Source organism: Pleurodeles waltl, chromosome 3_1 (assembly GCF_031143425.1).
Source record: "Pleurodeles waltl isolate 20211129_DDA chromosome 3_1, aPleWal1.hap1.20221129, whole genome shotgun sequence".
Taxonomy (NCBI): Eukaryota; Metazoa; Chordata; class Amphibia; order Caudata; family Salamandridae; genus Pleurodeles; species Pleurodeles waltl.
This window is the reverse complement of record NC_090440.1, coordinates 705,391,745-705,415,292: the sequence shown is the minus strand read 5'-3', so window position 1 is coordinate 705,415,292 and position 23,548 is coordinate 705,391,745. Positions and strand designations below refer to the sequence as shown.

At 43.9% G+C, this 23,548-nt stretch overlaps 1 protein-coding gene across 1 annotated transcript in view; it reads left to right on the top strand.

Moving 5' to 3' along the window:
* Positions 1-605: 605 nt before the first annotated feature.
* The window catches only part of TMEM54 (transmembrane protein 54), a 101,665-nt gene continuing 78,722 nt past the window's right edge, over positions 606-23,548 (top strand). The window contains exon 1 of the mRNA XM_069223398.1: positions 606-956. Coding sequence (XP_069079499.1) covers positions 944-956 — 13 coding nt within the window. The 5' untranslated portion in view covers positions 606-943. The remainder of the gene's footprint in view (positions 957-23,548) is intronic.

Here is a 23,548-nt window from a genome sequence, read left to right as displayed (position 1 = left end):
CCATGCTGCACAGCATTGCTAAAAGCCATAGGCTACGCAAGTAGGCTCCAATAACAAGGCCTATTGGCTTTGCCAATACTTGTTTTTAACGTGCAGTACGCGCATGCAAACGCTGTGCAAATTCACTTTTTATTACTGGATTTGCATGAGACTGCCGTGAATTTAAAGAAAGCGAAAAGCAGGCAGAATAACTGCAAAATAGCAGCTCCTCGTTCCGCGCAGCGTCGAATTGCACAGAATGGGGAATGTTTGTGCTGTCCGGCATTCGGGGCTGAACAACCTACTGTAAGGTCCCCTTCCTATGTATTAAACAAGTTCGCAGGATGGCACCCGCTGCCAGGGGGACCCTGCAGACAGACACTGCACACGAGCTTTGGTGCTAGTAAAAGCCTTTCAATAGCACCGTATGGCGTTCGGGCAATGTATTTATCATGATGCAATTATCATTAAGGCAAATACCTTGCCCGGCTGGACTGCACTGTGCTCATAAAAGCACTCGTGTTGGCCTTTCTTTCATATTCGGCTGCGAATTTGCATGTTTCGAAATTCGGTCAAATAGTTTGGAGGGCGGGACTGTACTGTGTTTTGATAGGACGCCACTCTGCGTCGGGGCCTCCTCGACAGGCGCGAGCTTCCCGGTGCCACACGCTCCCCTGGTCGGACCGTGGGATGCCCCTGCCTGGGAACCGGCCCCGTATTGTCGCTGCTTTGCCCTGACCCGGTCCAAGGTTCGGGGTTGTCACAGGCCAGCGCTCCCTGTCTTCCGGTTCTGCGAGTGAGTCTCATCGCCTGACCCGAGAGGTGTGCCGGGGGAGAGCTGGTTTCAGGAGCCACGCCCGTGGGCGGGGTGCTCCGGTGTGTGGAGTGAGCACAAACACACAAAGCTTCTCCGGAGACAGAAGCTGCACACCTGGGACTCGGCGGAGGCCGGACACCTGGAGCCATGTGCGGGAAGGGTGAGTGCGGGGGCACGGCTGCACGGGGAAGGAGGCGGGAAGGCGCGGGTGCAAATGTGCAGCGGATGGAGGGAGGTAGATTTGAGTGGGAGCGGGAGCTGTTGTGGGAAATAGAAAGAAGAGGGACGGGAAGGTTTGGACCATTCATGCTCCCGTTTTCCAGGTGTGGCAAGCAATACTGCAATCTGGACAAAATGTGACACAACCAGTGCGTGTTACTTCACGTGTGTCGCGCAGCAGTCACTAAGTGCAATCAGTCGACTTGTAGAGCGCAACTTGTCACCCGTGGGGGTACCCAGGCGCTGGCAGAGCCCATCTTCAGCAATTGCCAGCTTTGAAATTTGCATCCCTGTTAAGTACTACTCACCCCTGATAACTACAGCTAGCTTGGTACGCTGTTCCCTTAAATTAGAGTCTAGTCAGACTCCGTTGCCTTCATCCACACTCGGCTCCTATGTACTGCCCCCTTAATACAGGAGGTCCGTGGCACGGCTCCCCTATAACCGAGACTGACACAGCTGGCGGTAGTAGGGTCTGGCAGCCTTGAACACTGCCACCTGCATCCGCCGAGGCCCTAGTAGAGGTTGTCGCTGTGTACCTACTGCCAGCAGGGTACATTGCCTTTAGAGCACTGCCCCCTGTGACATTGTCAGCTCTGGACGGTGCTCAGGGCCGCTGTAACCCCTGTTCAACGTAGGCACAGTTACCTATAAACAGGTACAGTCACCAGCAGCCCCTCCTCTCCACTGTCTTGTGCAGCCGCCGCTCTCTCGTACCTCGTGCCATCTGGAGAACTGCCCACTTTAACCACTGCCAGCCCTTCACACTGCCCTCGCACAGCCATGGTTAGCCCAGGTCGCACTCTCCCGTAGTTACTGCCAGCCCAGGGCACTGTAACAACTAGCCTCGCGCATAGCCGCTCTGTAGCAATTGCAACAAGTTTGACACAACTACCGCACTAAACATGAATACATTCCTGCACTGAGTCGTGTCATCCCAGAGTCTGCTCTTCGTGGCCCTTATTTGTTCAAAGTATTGCCCCCAAAAGTATCGGTGATCCTCGAAAATCCTCACTTGTATTCACACAACCTGCCCACCACCCACAAAAAACAAACAAAATAGCAGGTCTAGCCATACATCTCACTAAATTATACATGGACGATTTTCTTCAGGGATTGTTTCTTTTTATATGGTGATTGTAGTATTATACGTTATACACTACTACTTTATCTGATTATGAATGATTTTATTATTTTCTGAAATCTTGGGAGCTTATTCCTGAATCTCTTGCATGGGTGCGTACTCGCAACAAGGCGTTTCTGGCAACACACACTCGTCGTACCTGGAGCGCTTGACACTAAATAGGAGCATTGAATAAATCGGTATTTTCAAATATTGGATTCTGGACAATTGAGCAACTGAACATTTGGAGATAGTTGTATAACCTACCTCTTGAAGCCAGACACGACCATTTATATTTGGAATTCATATAAGTTAAGAGTCGCCGGTCGTGGACTCTGTCATCGGACTCTTTTTACTATCTATAGAACAAAAGCCCTGAAGAAGTCGTTGGGAACTAGAGAACTTCCCCATGACGAAACACGTGTTGGCTCGATGTTTGTTTTTCCATGGATGATGCTGTAAAAAAGAAGACATTTCTAATAAATCTCTGGATTAGAATGGACTGTGAAATGACTTATGTGAAACTCTTTTGACTGCATTCCTTTGAATTTAACTCACTTGAATTTGACCTACTTGTGTCATAACATCATTCACTTGATTTTTGAATTTCTTGAAGAAAAGTTGTTGATTTATTATACTGACAGGGGGCCTCACATTGTGTTAAATTGTTTCTTGTTGGGGTTTTTTTGAAACCTCGGAGGGATGGGTGTTTTCCCTTGTGGTGGCAACCCCTGAAGATACACTTGGCCAAGTGTTTACCTGAGCGCCATTAATCCCCTACTATTACACCCTCTTTTATTTCTACTGAATCTCTTGCATGTAGTACTCCACTGGTAACATTGGTGTGAAATTGCATCCTTTTACGTTTTTATTTTGATAACAGATAATCTAAAATGGTATAGAATTCTCAGTAAACAGTAACTATGAAGTGTGCTGTGGTCACACTTAACCTCTGTTTAAGAGTGTCAAATAGTATTCGTGGTCAGAGTGCTCAGCATGGATACTAACAATTAGGTGTGTAAGATATTACCTCTTTTGTTTGAAGTTTAGGGAAATTTCATAAACAGTCTATTAAATTACGTGTAATCATATTTTTAGACAATGTGGTTTGACAGTATCTGCAGACACAAAAAGTGTGGGAGATACAGAGAATAGGTCTCTTGTAGCCAATTCTCTATATACCCCCCACACTTTTTGTGTCTGCAGTTCCTTGATGAAACGGGAGTCTGTGTGTGGTTGTATTACTCCTAATACTCTCTTTTTGTGTCATAATAGTTTGACAGTATCTTTCATGACTTTATTTTCTCACAAGCGCTCACTTTGCATAAATAGGTCATGAGATACTGGATGCAGACATGTTTGAACAGCCAATGTCTCTGTGCAAAACATTAACTACAATTTGGCCCAGGCATTTTAAAATTCCCTCTGTTAAAACACATGCTGTAGCTCTGCTCAGTTGGATATTAACCCAGTTTAGGCTGCTAACAGATTTTCGGTCTTTGGCCTTCTTCAGGACGAACGTGTTTAAAAAGACCTCGAAGCAACCGAGTGACTGTTTGGCCAATTCTCCACATCTTGGAGTAGCCAGAGGGCAGTGGGCAATCAATGTAACCAGTATCACCTGGGCAATGCTGGGCAACTCACATAATGCAGAGATCTTACTGTTAGGGCTTCGGCTCGTAGGCTAGCGAGTTACACCTGTCAAGTGTTACCCTTGAAGAGTGATATAGGTTTAATAACTGGGGTGCGTGCCCTTGGAGGGCTTGTCTGTGCTATATCTTTATATAAAAAGTAGGGCTGTCTTTACCGAATAGTTAATAGCATAGTAAAATACGACCACGAGGACAATATTAACTCCACCAAGTGCAAGGTTAAACTTGATTAACTCTTTCTGTGCGTGCTGTTTTAGCAGGTAGGAAATCATGTGATTGTATTCTGTGCAGCAGTTCATTTCTCATGTCAGCATGATGCTTGAGCAACGGTAGCGCTGACTTTTAAATTCAGCAAAATCACTTTAAAATGCTTTAGGACTCGTGACTTTTGCACTTGGCGGGCTGCTGCGACTATCCGAAATCATCTTTGAAGTTAGTTGGTGCTGGTGGAACGTTCCGCTCACAGGGACAAGCATAAACAAACACAAAAGGAGTACTACCCTGTCGGAAATTATCCTCACCACAGTTAATTTAGAGCTGCAGGTTCTTCCATTAGGGCATTAGTGAGCGAATTCAACCTCTTTGGTACATTAAAAAAGATGCTGCCTTTGTGATGGGCCATCTGCGGTGTCACGTCAGTCGGGATATTACACTGGACCTATCGGAGGTGGTACAGATATGGGAACCTGTGCGGTGGCCACAGGGGAGGAAGAGCACCTTGGGTAACATAGCACAAACAACAGTCCACCCCTGAGGCTCCTTGAGCTCTTGTCCCAATGGGTTTGGGAAACGGTAGCAACCGTGGCACGGAAATTGACTTCATCACCACGAGATGTGAAGAGGAACCTTCGTAAGCAGATTGGCCAGCAGTGCTTTAGTTCAGTCAAAGTCTGTACACAGGAGAGACCCGCACAGCCATGTGCCTCACACGAGGCACATAGCTGTGCTTTCGTGCCACGCTCATACTGGGTCTCTGCCCTTCTTAGAAATTAACTTCCTTCTGCTCATTCACAGTTTTATCAGACTTCTCCTCAATCTAAAAGCCTGTCCCTGCCTCTGGTGGAGGATAGCAACATGGCGTTCTGTCCCTGATCCAGTCTTTCCTTTGTGCTGCAGATCTCTGCGACTCTTGGATGCACCAGAATTTCTAATACTGGTGTGTTGGTGCGCATCCTTCAAGGACACACTGGACTGTGTCTCTGCGATTCTACATTCTCAAGAACTTTGTTTTAGCACAGATGTACTTGCTAGGGGTTTGGACAAAAGCAAAGCTAAACGTTAATACTCCCAAACTTACAATGCAATCATTTTAGCAAAAACACTATAGAATGGCTGGTTCCTTGTGTTAGCACATGTAAAATCTGTTTCAACACTCTGGTGCTTGCTAAGGCACTCAGGATTAAAGTTCCCCTTATCGTTTAAAATTCAAAAGTTGAACGAAATTTATAGTCTGACTTGCACAAGTTAGGTTTTTAAAATCCTAAGAATCAAGGTAGGAAAAAGCAGAGAGATTGTTCCTTTTTATTTTCGTCTATAAATGCTGGTATTTGATTAAAGACAGATCTTTAAGTTTGTCTAAAAATGGGCCTTAGATCTTGGCTGATCGAAGAATTGATAGGGGGAAAACCATGTTATTTTACAACATGGTTTTGTGAATATGCTTTTGAGTTCCCTTTGAAAAGCTCCTGTTGCCATGGGCGAAGGCTGGGTGGCTTCAGAGCTTTTAAGGAAAATGTTGTTGAATGTATGAGGATATGGTTCTGCTGGTGATCCTGCGGAGCCACTGACTTTTCTTATGTAAGTGAAATATTTGGGTGAAGGGGAGTTAAAGAAGAGTAACCTTGGTTATTGTCCTGTTTTATCAGTTGGGGTGACACTGGCTAGGTTAGAATATCCTTTTTTTTTGTTAAATTCTGCAGATGGCTTCTAGGCCTTTTGGCTTTCGCAATGAAATCATATGCCAGGGAATCATACATTTCCTGAGAGGCAGTCACCTTTGAGTCGATGAAGTGAGGGGTCTGTACTTCTGTAACAATTTTGCTTAGTTCCTGTGTTTGTTTAGTACCTTTTAAGATACTGCACCATAAAACCTATCTTAAAAATTCCAAGGGTTAACTCAAACAACAAAGAGAATTGCCGCCCAGTTTACCTGTCTGCTTTTCCTGGCCCAGTGTAGAAATTGTTTCCATTGCACAACTTGATCAGTTCATCTATGAGAATGGTAGTGGTTAACCAGACCCATCTGGTTTCAGGCTTCGACATAGCACTGAAACCTTGTCTCACAATATTGTGGATGACATCTACCTAATAATGAACAAAGGGGATGCCTCCCTTCTGATATTACTAGAACTCTCAGCATCATTTGACACTATTGAGGGTGAACTCTTACTTAATACCCCAGCCACACGTTTTAGTGTTGGGAGGCTGTGGGGGGTTGCTGTCTTACAATTGTTCAATTCTTATGTAGATGATTGCTGCCAAATGGTTAGAAATACACACACCTACTCTACCCCTACAATAGTAAGATCAATTAAAATAATCATTCCTACAGAAGGACTCAAGCAAGGTGTCCAAGCCCTAGTGACCTCCAGTTTTGAGTATGAGATATAGCTACTCAGTACATTACAAAATTAGGAGACAATCTTGCATGCAGCTGAAAGAACGATATAAAGTGTTCCGAAATTTGAGCACATCATACACTAGTCCAACTGATACGGTTCCCCTTACGAGCTGAATGTATCTTCAGATGAGCCTGCATCATTTTCAACACCCCGAAACTAAACATACCAAACTATGTAAATAAAAATGTAGGCTAAGAAAAGTTGCGAACCTAGCTCTGCAAGAAGACACCAACTCCCTCATGTTCCCTGTCAGACGTTGTTCCAGACACATGGAACAGCTTACCTTTGGAAATGAGGCAGGCTCTACACCTACTTCAAGATTCACCAGACGAACCATCAACTGCCCAAGAACCGCAACTTGACCTGCAACTCCTCCACCAACTACTAACTGTTCTGCTAACATTCAGGTGAAATAGTTTGTCTACCACCACAAGAATGTATGTGTATAGAAAATGTTAATAACTAAGGAATATGGTTTGTGCTTCCCTCCGAATTTGTAAAGCTCTCTAAAAGAGAGGATTCTTGAAGATCCTACTATCCTAGGGCCATGTAAAAAACAGTCTCTTGGTTGGTTTACAAGTACAGACTCCCCAGGTAGCCCCAAACACTAAGAATGAACGGGACCCATTGGTCTCTTAAAATTGCTAAGTGGCGAAACTCTATGTAAAAAGTTAATTTCTCCTTTGTCCATTTAAGCTTCACAGGTGAGGGGCCTAATTGTTTTTTTGCTCATGGCTGCACAGAGTTTTGAAAACTTCTGGGTATCATTAAAGTAGTATAAATGGAGCTAGGCTGGACTAACACTTTTCACAATTATGTATCCCTCCATTGACTCTCAGCTGTAATACAAACATGGTAGCCAGATCATAGACCTGCACTGCCTTGAGTTTACTCTTCAGAGGATAACTTGGAATTGTGCTGGTTGTTCATTTCTTGACAGTTTAAGGCGTTACTGCAGTCGCTGAAACATAGCGGGCCTTGGCTAGCCTTTGCTAGGAATAGTAGTATTTCAAGAACCTAGAACAGTGAGAGGGGGCAGTGAGGAAAAGAGGTAGTATCAGTAACGAATCTGCTCAAACTATTTAAAAACAATAAAAACGGGTCTGATAATCCTGAAGGGAGACCCTCGCAACTAGATAGTCCTCAGAGAGTAACTGAGGCAAAGGAAGCCATCCAAGGCTGTGGCAGGGAAGAGGGTGCAGACCATACAGAAGCACGTGAAGCTTTGAAGGCCAACTTAAATCTAGGCAGATTCCACAAAACACTCTGAAGCTGAGGGTGCTGACTTAGATCAGAAAGGGTTCAATATCCTGATGCAAGAGAGGCTCCAGAGATCACACCGAAGCAGAGAAAGTCTTTGAGGGCACTTTTTGTTGAGATCACACACTTTTGTGGCATGGTTAAAATGTAACAGTCTGTTTGCTCAGAGATGAGTTTGAAAACTTCACAGCTCAATAAATCTGTTTACTCGGCCAAAGGGGACTTACAGATTGGGAAACCTTTTTCACAGCGGTCCCCATCACCCATATTTTCCGTCCTGTGCATCTGAGGTAACATAGACCTCCCCATCTGGATCTTCCTCCTTTACCCGAAAGCAACCCCAGAAAATTATTCCCAGCTTTCAGTCCTTTCCACTCATAACATACTTACTTTTTCCACTACCTCCTCGGGTGGCACTTTCCTTTGTCACATTACACCAAGAGAGAGTATATGGGAGAATAGGGGATAGAGGAAGAACACAACCGTACTCAACTCCCAAAACAATACTTAATCACAAAATAGAGTACGGGGTTCTTGTAACGAAGGGAGGTCAAGTACCAATTGTGACACTAGACCACCCGTAACCCTCAACTGGAGGTGAAATGTGGGTGCGCTATGGTGTGGAGTGTGATCTGGGAGGGGGGTTTCCTTTACGGATTAGGTGGTCTCACACACTATATAGTGTCATGCTTCATCATATGACCACCTAGCCCCACCCAGATAGGACAGTGCCACCTGGGCGGACTCAACCTCACTGTTATAGGAACAGGAGGGAGTGCGTAAATTAATTTAATTTCTGGACAGGGGAACCAGCTATACTAGGGAAATAAAAACACCTACTCAGATACCCGGGTGAATTTTTAATAGAGGGTTCCGTGTGGTGTGATTAAATAGAGAACTGGGGACCGGATTGAGAGCAATGACTCACGAGGTCACCTATCTAAAAGAAGTAGCCGACATGTTTCTGCCCTTGAACTTGAGCTATGGAGGGTCTCTGGGCATTCATCAGGGCATTGGATCCCTGTTGCATGTGCTTAATGGGCGCTGCATAAAGAAATCACATTTAAGAAGGGGTAAAAGGAGGGCATACCTTAGTCAAGGGACTACCTTGGGAGGACCCTAACATACGAGGCTAGTGGCCTCTGATATCCTGGAGAGGGAGCGTCCCCTTATAGTCAGGCTTGCATCAAAGGTGGGCGCTCTCTGTGCGCCTATACCGACCTCTCCTCAGGACCGCTTGATTTCCTAGTATAGCTGGATCCCCTTTCCAGAAATTAAATTAATTTACGCACTCCCTCCTGTGCCTATAACAGTGAGGTTGAGTCCGCCCAGGTGGCACTGTCCTACCTGGGTGGGGCTAGGTGGTCATATGATGAAGCATGACACTATATAGTGTGTGAGACCACCTAGTCCGTAAAGGAAATCCCCCTCCCAGACCACTTTCCTTTGTCAGCCAGCCGTGCCCCAGTCAGAATATTTCCATTGATCTGAACTGTCTGGGACGGGGTGGGGGGCAGAGAGAGGTGGGTGGGGGCGGGTTGGGGGTGCAGGGTGGGAGGTCAAGCCATAACTCATTTTACATGTATAGTCTTGTAAACGAATGAGTGTGTGTATGTATATGTATATATATATGTGTGTGTGTGTATGTATGTGTGTGTATATGTATATGTATATGTATATATATATATATATATATATATATATATAAACACGACACACATGTATAGGCATACATTCACAAAGCTACGCAAAAAAAACAGGTCAGGCCAGATATAAAAGTGAGTGTAAAGTCGTTAGTCCTTCTTTTATGTCTTCTGGCCTGTCCCGGTTTTTGCTCCTCAAAATCTGGTCACCCTATAAAAGGCTGCTTTACGTGTTTGCACTTTCCAGGACCGCTTGGTTAACACCATGCGTGGTTAACATTAAAAACTCCTAATGACTACATGAAGGAGATTGAATTAGTTTAATAATAAACAGCAAGCTGAATGACAGTCACATCCTTAAGGTCTACAAGGAGCGCCTGAAGAATCGAGATTCTATGCCTCTTCTTTCTTTGTAATACGTTACACTTGGCTATAGCAAATGTAATTAATGCATTATTCCCCAAATTACCATTACCTACAGACATCCACAACGTCCATTAGAATTCGCTGCCATGACACTTTCGGCTACATTTGCTTTTGGTACTGAGGCAAAGACCAATTGGCTTTGCCAATGCTTTTTTACCCAACAGATGGTCACCTTAAGAAAAATCATTCCAAGATGGCTGCTGCACCTGCAAGCATGTATTAGCAGCAGGCATTAGTCTGGAAGCCTGCGGACTCATTTTTAAATAAAAACATTGGGCTGGATGGAAGGGGGGGAGCAGGTAGAACTAGCAAAGACACAGAGCGAGAGATAATCCGTTTCACGGATATGAAATATACAAAACCATTCAATCATGTGCAAGTGGCTTTGCCAAAAGTCACTCTTAAGTGTATATTGGATACAGTAGGTCTGTTTCCAAATAATGCCACCAGAATGCTAAAGCTAACTGCAGGTGAGACCTAAGAAAACGTATTTATTTTTTATTGTTTTTTTTATTGAGGTGTAAATTTCATTGAAAGCAATTGCATATATCCGCATACAAGAATAACGGTTTCAAAAATAGATCTATACAGTTAAAGTTAAAAAGGCACAATTCATCAGAACCATCAAGCAATCAACAGTCCCTGAAATCATGATTTCAGACCCTCGGGTCGCAACCAGATTAATTATCCAACGCCTCCCACCTGACTGGTGCCCACATTTTTCCCAGTTTATGACGACGTGGATGATGATCAATAACTGCAAGTTCCAAGCCAGAGAGAGAAATAAACTCCCTTCCACAAGCTAGTGTCTGCGGCTTCCTTTTGCAGCCACATTCGAGCGATCATAAGCCTTGCCGAGCTCACAGCAAAGAACCCCCCCCCCCCCCCCCACACACACACACACACCCACTATCGCCATCGGAACATCAGGCGAGTGTCCAAACAGAACATCAGGCGAGTGTACAAACAAAACATTTTTTACATTAGGATTGACATTAGTCTTACAAAGTTGGTTAATCATTGTAAACACCTGCTTCCAAAAATCTGAGCTAGAGTGACAGGTAGCAAAAACGTGCACTGTGTCCGCATCAAGCGCTGGACACTAAAACAAGCTGATGTTTCCCTCAGCCACAATTTATACATCTTAAATGGAGTATAATAGATGTTTAGGATTTTGAGTGAATGCGCCTTTTAGTTGTGAGACATTGAGAGTGCTCTGAGCCAACGTGTTGGTGTATGTACCTCGGACACAGAATTATTACACAACAAACGTCTAGACTACTTAGCAGCAAGAACATCAGATCTGTTGCTCACACCCTTTGATGCCCAAGAATTAAACAGAATACATGTATGTGGCCAAGCCCCCTTATGTTTATAAAGCTCTTGCAGTTAACATCCATATCCCTGTTAGATAGCTTCAACACAAATTTCCTCAGTTGTATATAACAAAATACCCCAATGTTAGAGAGCCGAAAATCCCTGTTTAAGTCTTAAAAAGTTATAAAGGTCCCATCATTAAATTATTGTCGCAGATACAACATTTTAGCTTTACCCCCCAACACCTGGGAAAACGATCTTGAAAGGCGGATGGAAGATTTGGATTGAACCCCAGTGCAGTATAGCAATTAAGGCAGGATACTTGACAAGTAGAGTTGATGGCCTGCCAAACTCAATGATATACTGATAGCATCTCAAACCGTGTATGTTTGAAGTAAGCTGTGTCCACAATCCCTTGTGGTGGGAAAGGTATTATATTCATGGAGTAATCCATCCAAATTCCATAGGGCGAGCTCAACAACAGCAGTGAGCCGGGAAATAAATGAAGACAAAAATTGGCTCCACAAGAATGGCAGAGCGAACCCACTTTCGCTACGAGGAAGTTGAAGGTAGCGGATTGTGCTATGGGTTTTTTTCATAAGCCCAAATACATTTTTGCCAGCTGCTTTCCACTTTATTAAAGAAGCTTTTGTATAGATATAAAGGAATTAATCTGAACAGGTATAAATAGCAAAGCAATATGGTCATTTTTGATTCTACATCTCCCAGTCAGACCCAAATAAAGCCAATCCCATTTCCTAAATAAAGAAAGGGAGTCCACATATAATGCATCATCCATGTCGAATCATAGGTAAATCTCCAGATATTTAGCTGACTTTACAAAACGCGGATCTGTTGATTGGAATTCCTTATTCTCGATAACCTCTGTTTTGTCAGCTTTAAGCTTATAACCCGAAATTTGCCCCAAAGCCTTTAATTGAAGGAAGTGCCTTTGCCAAGGATGATGATAATATTGCAACTTCATCGGTGTAGGCCAAAACTATAGCTTAAAAATTGTGGAGTCTCAGTGGTGGAATAGAAGTAACCAACTTTAATATATGAATATAGAAATCCAAATACAGGGCAAATAAAAGCGAAGAAAGATGACAGCCTTGCCTTGTTCCCCAACCAATCCTGATTGGCTCAGAGAGTGTACCCATACACAAGATCCTGGCTTACAAAGACGAATATAAGGCCCTACTCCTAGAGATAAAGCCCGATCCTTACCCCATCTGTAACATGACAGCCCAAAGGTGCCGCAAGGAGACCCTGTTGAACGTTTCTCTGCATCCAGCAGGATCAGCCCGGCGGTCCTGTTTAGCTCCTTTGCGACCTCTAGTGCTATAATAGCCAGACTGACATGGGCAGTAGTCTCCTGAGGGGAGAGAACCCCGTGCTGCACTGTATCTATCAACGTGGTGATGACCGAGGCGACTCGAAAGGACCTGTGTATACATGTTAGAATCACAGTTTATCAAAGATATCGGTTGTTATGAACCACAAATTAGAGGGCCCTTGTTCTTAGCAAAAACAGAATTTTATGCCTCGCTCCAAGAAGGCAGAGTTGATGTTAGAAAGATCGGCAAATTGATCAACTCAGTTAATAAGGGGAACTAAGATATTTTTTAAATGTTCATAAAATTCAGTTGGAATAGCATCTGGGCCTGCCGCTCTTCCACTAAACAGCTGCATAACGGCCGTTTCTACCTTGTCAGCAGCAATTGTACCGCCTAATACCGTCCTTTGCTCCTCTGTGAGCGCCTCCAGAGCTGAGTGCGCAGATAGGAATCTGTCCTCTCCTGTGAGGCATCAGCTTCTTCACTATAGAGGTTTGAATAGAACTCATGGAAAACTGCCGGCCCACAGTGAACAACCACCCTAAAAGAATCCCTTACGCAGCGAATCATGTTGCAGTTTTCTTTTCCCTTTAATTGAAAAGCCAGAATATGCCCCATCTCTTCACTAGTCTCAGCACATCAGACCATTCACATTGCGTTTGGCACATGCTCAGTCCCAAATCCGTTTCTTTAGCTGCATCTGTAAAATCGTGATTTTTTTTTTTTGGTGTGCCCTCAAAGGCATGTTCGGAGGGGTGGGGAAGCTGCAGATAGAATGAGTGTTCCAGCTCACATTGGATAAGCTATTTCAGCATCCTGGTCTCTAGTACTCGCTCTGCCTTACCTTTGCGAATCAAATAGCTAGTAATCTGACATCCACCAAAGGCGTTGCGAGCATCCTAGTCCGTGGTCACCCTCACTGTGCCCTTATTTATCTGAATGAAAACCTTCAACTCAGTTCTCATGTAGTTAACAAAATGAGGATCCAGAAGTAACTTGCGATGAAACGCCCATCTATTTATGGGTGATTGGTGAGTCACTGGGCTAAATGAAAAGCGAGAGAGGATTATGAGTCAAAATAATCCTGAGATTCAACCTTGTATCGTGTCCCGGCAAACGGCTGTGACTCATGAAAAACATGTCTATCCGGGACGATGTCCCATGTGGGCTGTAATAAAACGTGAATCCTGGTTCATGAGTTTGAACCAGCTGCCAAACATCAACAAGACCATGCGTGCTGCAAACCTGCTTAATCGCTGCCCGCGACTTAGACATTCTCCCCTGTATAAAAGATAAGGAGGCAGTTGATTCACTGGCTGTAAGATGGGTTTCCTGGGTACAAACAATTTGAGGATTATGTGTGCCTAATTTTTCCCGTAAAAACTAGGGCGTCATTACGAGGTTGGTAGTCTTGAGACCGCCAGCCACGCGGTGGTGGTCAGAACCACCAGGGTACCGCCATCATCACCGGGATCCACAATCTTGATGAGCTGGCGGTTGTGGAGGTCAGAATCAGTCAGGGCGGTGCTGCATGCAGCAACACCCTGCTGATTACGACATTGTTCTCCGCCAGTCTCTGCGTGGTGGCTTTACCACCATGAAAATGCTGGCGGAGAACAGGTGCAGAGGGCCACAGGGGCACCCCTGCACTTCCCATGCACTTGGCAGACAGTCAACATTGCGGGGGTGCTGTGCACTCTGCAGCGGCTGCATTGCCGCCGGCTCGATTATGAGCCGGCGACAATGCTGCGCAAGTTTCCCGTGATTTCTGCCCACCAGCCCAGCGGGAAATTCGCAATGGGTCCAGCGGGGAGGTAGCCAGTGTTTCGGCAACCTCCCTGCCGGACGTTTGACGGAAGGTTCAAAGCTCCTAATCAAGCCCTTAGTTTTAGTTTTGGAACTCGTACCATTAATATTCCAGCTTAAGATCTGCAAGCCCTGGTTACAACCAAATGTAACCTCGCCCCATTAGAAAGCTGAAACCGATACCCTAGTATGCAATGATGATTCAACTCCCCAACAGCCAAATGTATACACCTCTTACTGCTTTAACCCACATGCCCATCCCCTAGCTGCATCTCCAAATTCCACTGCTATTCATCAAACCCGTACCTATATACCAGGTGTCCCTTCCTGCACAAAAACAATCTCCTCCGCAACCCAGCCATCCTTGCATCATGGGGCAAGGGTAGCTGAATTGGCTCTAGGAAGCTAATTTAGCGCTGGTGCAGGGGGAAACACAGGAATGTGCTGTAGTTTTGTAAATATGGGACACCCCAGCGTTTCAGAACTGCGCAAGTTCTTTGTAAATATGCCCCATAGTCTGTAATTTATCCTCATGGTTCTACATTTGGTCCCTCGTCCCCCATATAGATGATACAAGATTTGCTGATTGAGTCTTTCTTTGAGACGGCCCTGCAAAATGTCCATGTGCTTAGACATTTCCCTCAAGAATACCTGTGTCTTCAAATGTGAGGGTTTTAGGGCTAACGAGTCCTTCTTCTACTCTTCTTGATGCAACATAAGCAAGTTGTATATTTCGATGAGAGGGTGTTTCCCCACTAGATGATGGCTTAATAGGTGTTAACTGGGATGATCGAGGGGGGGCTCTGCAGTTGAGGAGTGCTTAATTGTGTATCTTTGTCGAGTAGTGAATGTATCAGCGCCTCTTGAAATTGTATTGGTGAGCGTAAGCTCCACACCCTCTGGGTCCCATATGAGCTAATCTTCACTCCATGTACCAAATCGTTAGCGGGGTCCCCACTACTCTCCAGGAAAGCCCCCAGCATGTCCATGGATCCTGCAATGTCCAGCTTAGAGAAACCCCCAACCTTCTGTACACTCGATTGACTCCGGCTGTCCCAGCCATCCTTGTCATTGGACCCACAGTCTGAGTCCAGAGCCCCCCAGCTACCAGTCTCTGAGGGGCCAGATAAGGGGAAAAAAGCCAATACCCATGTTCTCTGAGGCCGTGTACCCCCATCCCTCCGACATTGAGTGATTGCAAAGAAGGGGCAGCCCCTAAATCTGCCTGGGCCAGGACCACAGTACATGCATTAATGTTTCAATTGTTGTCCCTCGCAATATTTACAGATTCGGGCAATTCCATAGTACTGTGAGAATCTAGTAATTTACCAGCAGATATAACACATGAAGAAGCAGTGGAGTCTCCCAGTCTTATGCCCTTTGACCCCCCCAAAAAATCTACCATTGTAAGCTTTGTAGTACATAGAGAGGAGCCCACTACTGGGGTGCCTACCTTAAGAATCCGAGCCCCTTGGGGTGTAGAGCATTGATTTCCACACTCTGCTTGCTCTACACACTTCTCTTCTGTCGCTTTGCTTTGGCCCCTTGGGGTAACTAGGCACCAGGGAGGATCCAGGATCAGTTAAAGTGCCAGTAGTGATGACCGCTCCATTGGCTCCCTGGGCTTCATGGGCTAACTGTTCTGCAGAAAGCTATTTCAACTCCTTGGGGTCTTTCGGCTTCTTTTTGGGAGGCACAGTAAATTTGGGTGTTAACTCAGCAGTGTCTCAAGCAGATCTTTCCGAACTCTGGCTAAATGAACCCTCCGAGCCAGCAGTTCACCCCATGTGCACAGGCTGTGGTCGAGAACAGAGAGCCGCCGCACTCACTGCGGCACTCCCCTTATGTTTCCCAGGTGAACATCCACCTCGAGCACCAGTCATCTTTTTCAGCGGGACCTGGACGACTATGCGTAGGTGCTGAGAGCTCATCCGTAGCACTGGGCCAGGAGCCCCAACACTGGCCCTTTTTTTTTTTTTTTTTTTTTTTTTTTTTTTTTTTAACCAGCGCCACAGAGACTATCTATGAAAGTTACCTTTTTTAACTCTTAATTTACATATTATGTTATAACCAATAAACATTTCACAGCTTTTAATATCAAAACATTTGGTGATTGAAAGCAGACATCACCCTCAATAGTACATCAATGTAGTTTCAGGCCCAGAAAAAACATAAACATTTACCAGACTTGCAGATCTAGTGACTTGAATAATCTGCACAACCTCGTTGTAATGCTTTTGCCCCATAAATTGGTCTCAAATTGTGTAATCCTAGGCAAATATTTTATTTCACTGAGCAGTTTTTTTTCTTAATTATCACATATGACAGTATCTTCAAATAATTGAGTCTGCTGTACACAAAATTCTTTCTTTGATTCAACAGACTACATTTTCGTCCATGTATATTAAGAATCTAGCCCATATGTAGGGTATACAGGACCCCTAACCAGTGCTAAATTTGTAAAAGAAAGCGTGCTAGTGCCTGTAACTCTGCTCCGAAGCCCGTGGCCGATGCAATTAACCATCAGCATGTGGAATACAGAGGCTTGTTGTATTATAACCACCTCATGCTTCTTTAATCCACTACCAGACACACCCTACCCATTTATGTCACTTCTGCAGGTTCCTGCTTCTACTTTCGTGACGTTTGTGCCATCTTGCCTTTAACTCATCTTTCCAGTCTGTGTAATTTCCCTTTCTTGCACTGGTAAATAAACGATGAGGAAAAATAAGTGCTGGCCCCAAAAAATAAGCCCCGGTGACCCCACCCGCTCAAATTAAGCACTACAGTAATAGCATTGTCACCAAGGCGCGGGCAATAATTTTTTAAAAAAATAAATATGTTACTCAAGCATGAAGGTGTAATGCAGTATCACTTGTAGACAACATATTTTCCTTTTAGAATGGCCACCAATTTCCTATTGACATGCAGTTTTATTGATAAAACTGTATATTATACAAACGACTTGTAGACACAGGGTTTCATCAAATGTATTCCTTTGCATGTCAAGAAGTAAAATGTTCTGATTCATTTTGATCCTATTACAATCTTTGTTTCCATCACACTTAAGAATTACGAGCAATGTGTTTTCCTAACTGCTAATATATTTTGAAATATTTGTATAGTTAATTTACAAGCTACATAAATGTTAAGTTTGAAAAAACTAACCTCCTACAGCCTTCCATTTCACACTTACTATATCCCAGCATGATTGTCAGACAGTTCTCCTTACAGCATCCTCTAACTTTGTAGTAAGAGAAAGAAAAGTAAACAGCAATTTACAGGATAAAATAACAACAGTTTGTAAGACAGATGCTGACATTCGACCTTTGTCTTTAAAGCACTGCAAACGTGACCGGATGAAAAAAAGATTTAAATGCATCTATCACTTATTCACTTTCTGGATGAACTGAACATCTGTGTTTTGCCAACTCAAGCTCTTTAGCCAGGAAGAGCCAGTAAGCCCTAAAAATAGCTTGCCCTGATAAAACCTCTATAATGAGTGAGCAAGTAGGTTTTTCAAGGCCTGGGTTTCCCCATGCACATTTCACATCACAATATGACAAATTCCCGGAAGGGTATGGCGCTCGGTACGACCAGCAACACCCACTATATATACCCAAAACTCCCATTGCTGTATATTTAGGACCATGTCAAGCTGGGCGTAATTCCAGGATTCCAAAACTTTGCCTTCACAGCTTTCACATTTGGCCCATCCCTTTTTCATAAAACAAATTTCCTCAATAGATATCCACTACTCACGGTGGTCTCGTATGTGGCAGTTGTGACAGCCTCTGTTTCACTGATGTTCAGTCCACAAGGCCCTGAGTCATTTTCTCATCTAACCTCACCTGCCTCTCCCCAGCTATTTCACACTTAACCAAATGTTTCATCCCTGCTTGTACTTGTGGTCTTATCCAGTAGATTGCCAAGTGTCTTTTTTATGAGCATCGCATCTGGAAAACTATATCTTATTTTCCCTTCCTTCAGTTTAGGGAGTACACCCAGTAGGTAAATTGTGTGTTCCTTCTGTTGTGAGTAATTCTGTTAACAACTCAGACCAAACTCCGTCAACTGTTAGGCAGGATCAGGTCTTCCTGGGTAAATGCAACCTACTTTAAATTAGGTTATATATGTCCTGTGAAGATAATTAAACTGCACTAACAAAAGATTGCTTGCATTTTTCTTGAATTACATGCAGGCATGGTAATGAACCACATTCAAAACACCTTCCATTACAGAATTTTATGATACACTTGCCCCCCCCCAACCAAATGAGTAGTATCTCTATACTTCACAACGCCCGGGACATCTTGTTTGGGGTCAAGGGCAACACGTTTTTATGTTTACTTTGTCCTTGGGACAAGTAGGCCCAACCCCCTGCAGCACAAACCCTTTGGCTGCCTGTTTACAGAGAGTTGAACTCTCTGCAGTTAAGATAATGTGTTTCCAAAGGATAATGCTGTTGGAACTTGTATTTATGGTTCATTATTTGAAAGCCTTCATTATTAGGGTGCGTGCTGTAAATAAATGTTTTAAGGTCACACTTCACTACTGACGTTGGTGCAAGTACAAAAAAATAAAACGTGTACACACATGTTTGAAAAGTTTAGGCTAAGAGGCTAAGTATAATGCTCCCAGAATGCTCTCTGATTATATGCAAATGAAGTGTCATTTAGTAAAATGTGTTGATGCATGCTAGTATTTCCCAAAAATATTTCTAATGGAAAATCAGTGTAACCATTTTCAACACTATTATGGGAAGCATGAAAATAAACAAACACTGACAAAGCCAACTGATCTGACATATTTTTATAAGTCTTTTAGTTTTATCAATGCGTGTCTTGTTTTGACATGGCTTTTGTAACACTTTATTGTTGTGGCAGCTACCAGGCCCTCAACATTGTAACAAACATTGGCAAAACCCCCCCAAAAAGTTTTTGAACTCTTAAAGCACACGTTGCCACCAGCGGCATAACAAAGGCCCCGCAGCCGCCCTCCAGGGGGCCCCGTCAGCACAGCACCTGCTCTGAGTGAGTCTGGAGAGGGGGCTCCTCCATGTTCTTTGCAAAGGCGCACCCTCCAGTTTCGTTACGTCACTGATTGCCACTGTAGTTCCTGACACTGAACAAAACTACTTTGTGTGGCAATATGCTCCTTGTGGAAGAGCAGAATGCGATCACTCACAGTAAGGCCAGCCAAAAGAGAGAGAAATAGAAGTTTAATAAAAACAAAATGTCTTTGTTAACACCAGACCTAATTAGGGACCAAGACCCACATGTAGGTAGCTTTTTGCATGTCGCAAACAGCGACTTTCGCTGTTTGCGACGTGCAAAAAGCACATTGCGATGCACAAACCCAGTTTTGCGATTCAGTAACCTGGTTACCGAATCACAAAACGGGTTTGCGACTCGCAATTAGTAAGAGGTGTTCCCTTCCTAATTGCAACTCTCAGTGCAATGTAGGATTGTTTTGTGACCGCGAACGCGGGCGCAAACCAATCGCAGTTTGCACCCATTTCAAATGGGTGCTAACACTTTCGCAAAAGGGAAGGGATCCCCATGGGACCCCTTTCCCATTGTGAATGTCACTGTAAAAAAAATTTCAGAGCAAGCAGTGTCCTGTGGACCACTGCCTGCTCTGAAAAAATGAAACGAAAACGTTTCATTTTTCGTTTTTGTTATGCATCTCGTTTTCCTTTAAGGAAAACGGGCTGCATTACAAAAAAAACTGCTTTATTGAAAAGCAGTCACAGACATGGTGGTCTGCTGTCTCCAGCAGGCCACCATTCGTGAGGGGGTCGCAAATTGCGACCCACCTCATGATTATTCATGATGTGGGCATTTGCGAAGCCCTTGCGAATCACAGATGGTGTCAAGGACACCATCCTACATTCGGATTTGCGACTCACAATTTGCAGGTCACAAATCTGAACCTACCTACTTGTGGCCCCAAATTCTTAAAGAAAGTCACAAAAGTGCACCCATGGTATATGTCGTACCCCTATAAAATATTTGTGAACTGTATTTTAGCGTGGGTAAATACGATGTGTAGATTTGCTCATGTGAAAATCTATTGAGCATTTGCAAGTTCATTTTCCCTCCAGCCACTTTCTTCCCAACCCTGGAAGAAGTTCTAATTCTGCCATTGTCAGGAGTAAATGTCCAACCTTTCTTATTATGGGAAAATAGAGAGAAGCTGGTAAAAATCTTTAAAACATGCAGGTTAGTAGGTTTGCAGACTCAAAGGCATTCCAGCCCTGGAACTATTGCTTACTGCTTCCTCCAGCCCCAGTATGCAGATCTGCAGAAAGGTGGCAAAATAAGGAAATTTCTACAGTAGGGATTGAAACTCCAAGTATTCAAGCCCTACTATGGTAGTAGCCCTGGCATAATCAGAGAGGCTATTAATTGCTGCCATAATTTGTCGCCACACTACATGGCACCAAAGGGACAAGTAGATCTTTTTACAGGACAAGTAGATTTGAGAAGCAACCTGTCCCCTGGACAAGTAGATATTTTAATAAATTCCACACCCCTGAGTTCTAATTTGTTTTGGAGAATCCAGAAAAATCTACTTTCATCATCACCCTCCCCAGCAAGTTGTTGAGGTGGATATAAGTCCACAGCTAAGAGAAGACTCCGTGATGAAGCATGCCACATTTTGTGGGTAAGTGAGCAGCATCTTTGAATTTAAAAGATGGTACAGAAGATGTTGATCCGGTCTTGATGTTAGCAAAGTTGAATATGGAGGAATACAATTCACACACTTTATAAGACCAAGGCACTCTTTTGTGTTGTGTACTGTAGGATTTGCCGGTTTCTTGGCCCCAACCTTTCCAGTACTTCAGCAGAAGTAATAAACATATTATTAGGTCTCATCTAGTCCTGCAACCTCTCTTACTCCACTGTGTCACTGACATGTCCTGGGTGATTTTGTTTCAATAGTTGCCGATTACACAGTTCTATGTCCAGAGCAAATGAGGGGCTTCTCATTATCCTTTTTCTGCTCTCTCCTAGAGTCTCCCCACCTGGCTTATTATACAAGGGTACTTACTGTGCGAGTATATTATTCTTGCACATGAACAGTTCTGTAAGGAGACCCACCCATGCGATTCCAGTAGCAGTCGAGACTCCGTTTTTCTTTCCACCATGCCGTTTGACTGTATGTTGAAGCAGCACAACTATTTATTCTACTTCTTTATCTGGTAGCTGCAGTGTTTTTCTGCCAGATCATTTCCAACATCTCCGATTTGACTCTGCTGCACGTTCCTGCACACACAGAACCAGTAAAACCTATCATATTCCTGAAAGAGCCATTCTGGTAAGGGGCACCTTGAACTCTTCACCATAAATAAGCATTTTAGAACAAAAAACATTTTTGCGAGCAACACTTTCCCTGTGACCAAGATTGGCAAAATATTCCAAAATGTTGTAGAGCGTGTCAGTTCCTTTACTATCTGACTTGTGTCATGTTTTTCTGGTGTATGCTCACTTGAATGGCAATAAAAGCACCCATCTCCTATTGCTTCTCCATCTCTGGGCTGACCTTCCAGGCACGCCCAGTCAGCTTCCCCCCAGCACAAACAACTCTGATCTTTCTCAGTTAACACGCATCCCAGAGACCCTCCCAAATCTTTACAATTCCTGCAGCATCTGTGGTACTGATCTTTTGGGTTGCAGAAGTGTAAAAGAGAACCTTTCTTAATGATCAGACTCACAGTAGATGAAGATTCAATAAGCTTATTCCAAACAAAAGAGATTCCAGTTATCTATTTCAACCACCTCCTGTCACGACTCACGTGCTGCTGGCGCCTGGAAACCGCAGATCTAGTGGCGTAGGTCTTGAGGGTTCGGCTTTGGCCCAAAAAAGGGCGACTCTTTCTAGTAGCCACGGTGCTGCAGGCAGTGGAAACGCCAAGAACAGACCGTGCCCTTTAGAATTAGTGCCAGAGGGAAAAAACCCCAATAAAGGGGAAAAAACCTCCAAAAAATGGATTCCTGAAACGAAAACAAAACCAGGAATCAAACAGGCACAAAATGCAGGTAAATGCAAAATTGAAAAGATTCAGAACCGAAGGCTAAGAATCAGGAGCGAAGACACAATCTGAGCAGAAAGTGATGCAGTGCAAGGAAAGGGAGAAAACAGAGCCCTTATATACCAAGAAACAGGAAGTGACCAACAGGAAGTAAAAAGACACCATTTTAGATAGGGAAAAAGTACACAGGAACCATAGAAAATAGGGACCAAGGAATGCTGGGAAGAAAAAGGTAACATGGGAAGGGGGAAAGACATAAAGAAAGGACAGAAAAATGCCTCAAAAAAGAAGAAGAAGAAAGAAAAAGAAACAGGTAAGGAGGGGTCAGGGGAGAACAGGGACACAACAGAAGGCAGAGCGAGGCCCAAAATAATATCTGGGGCCTCGCGCTGTACAAAGAAGACTCTGGGCGCGCCGCGTCCTGAGAACGCGCTGCGCGGCGCGAGCCGAATGCTCGGCTCGCGCCGCACCACGCGGCGCAACACCTCCATCCTTTTCCCCTACATTCTCCTGGTCATTCTAAATGACCTTATTACATTCCATGGAAGAAGAGTAAACATTTAGCACAAACCTTTGTGCACCTATACATAAATGGCACCCATCTCTCTTCTTACAATAACAAAAAACATCTGCACAGCATATATTACATACGTAACCTGCATTCTTAACATTCTAGTACCATACATATTAAAACTTATGTGTAATTGACTTAATGCACTATGTGAAAAGAGATTGCTTTACATAAATAAAATATAATGAGCAACTCAACATAATCATCTAAATATGCAGGTGTTCTTATCATTCATTGTGACTGTCTTGATGAGATACCATCATCAGTACCATTACATTTCATCACTTTATTATTAGTCTCGCAACACTCCATTCCCCTGCTATAGGGCTTACAAGACTCCATTGTTTTATTATTGGTCTCACAAGACTTTACCACTTTGCTATCAGTCTCACCAGACTTTGTAATATTCCCATCAAGCCACCTCCCTTTACAGACAACAATTCTACTTAGATTCCACACTGGATGATCCTGAGTTTTAATCGCATTGGTGAAGACCTTTATGACTTTCAAGGGCCCGGGGAAAATTTACCAGCACCATCCTTGCATACTGGTATCCTTATCAACACCCACTCACCCACAGAAACAATTGTTTGCTTCACATAGTCCCTTCTGTCAAAACATGTTTTATGTCAGGCATTCTCTTGTCTTCTTTCAACTGCCAATCATCATCCATAGAATTCTTTCACAAGTTACATTGAACGCCACTGCGGTTCCAAAACAGTGTTAGAGTACCTTCCCC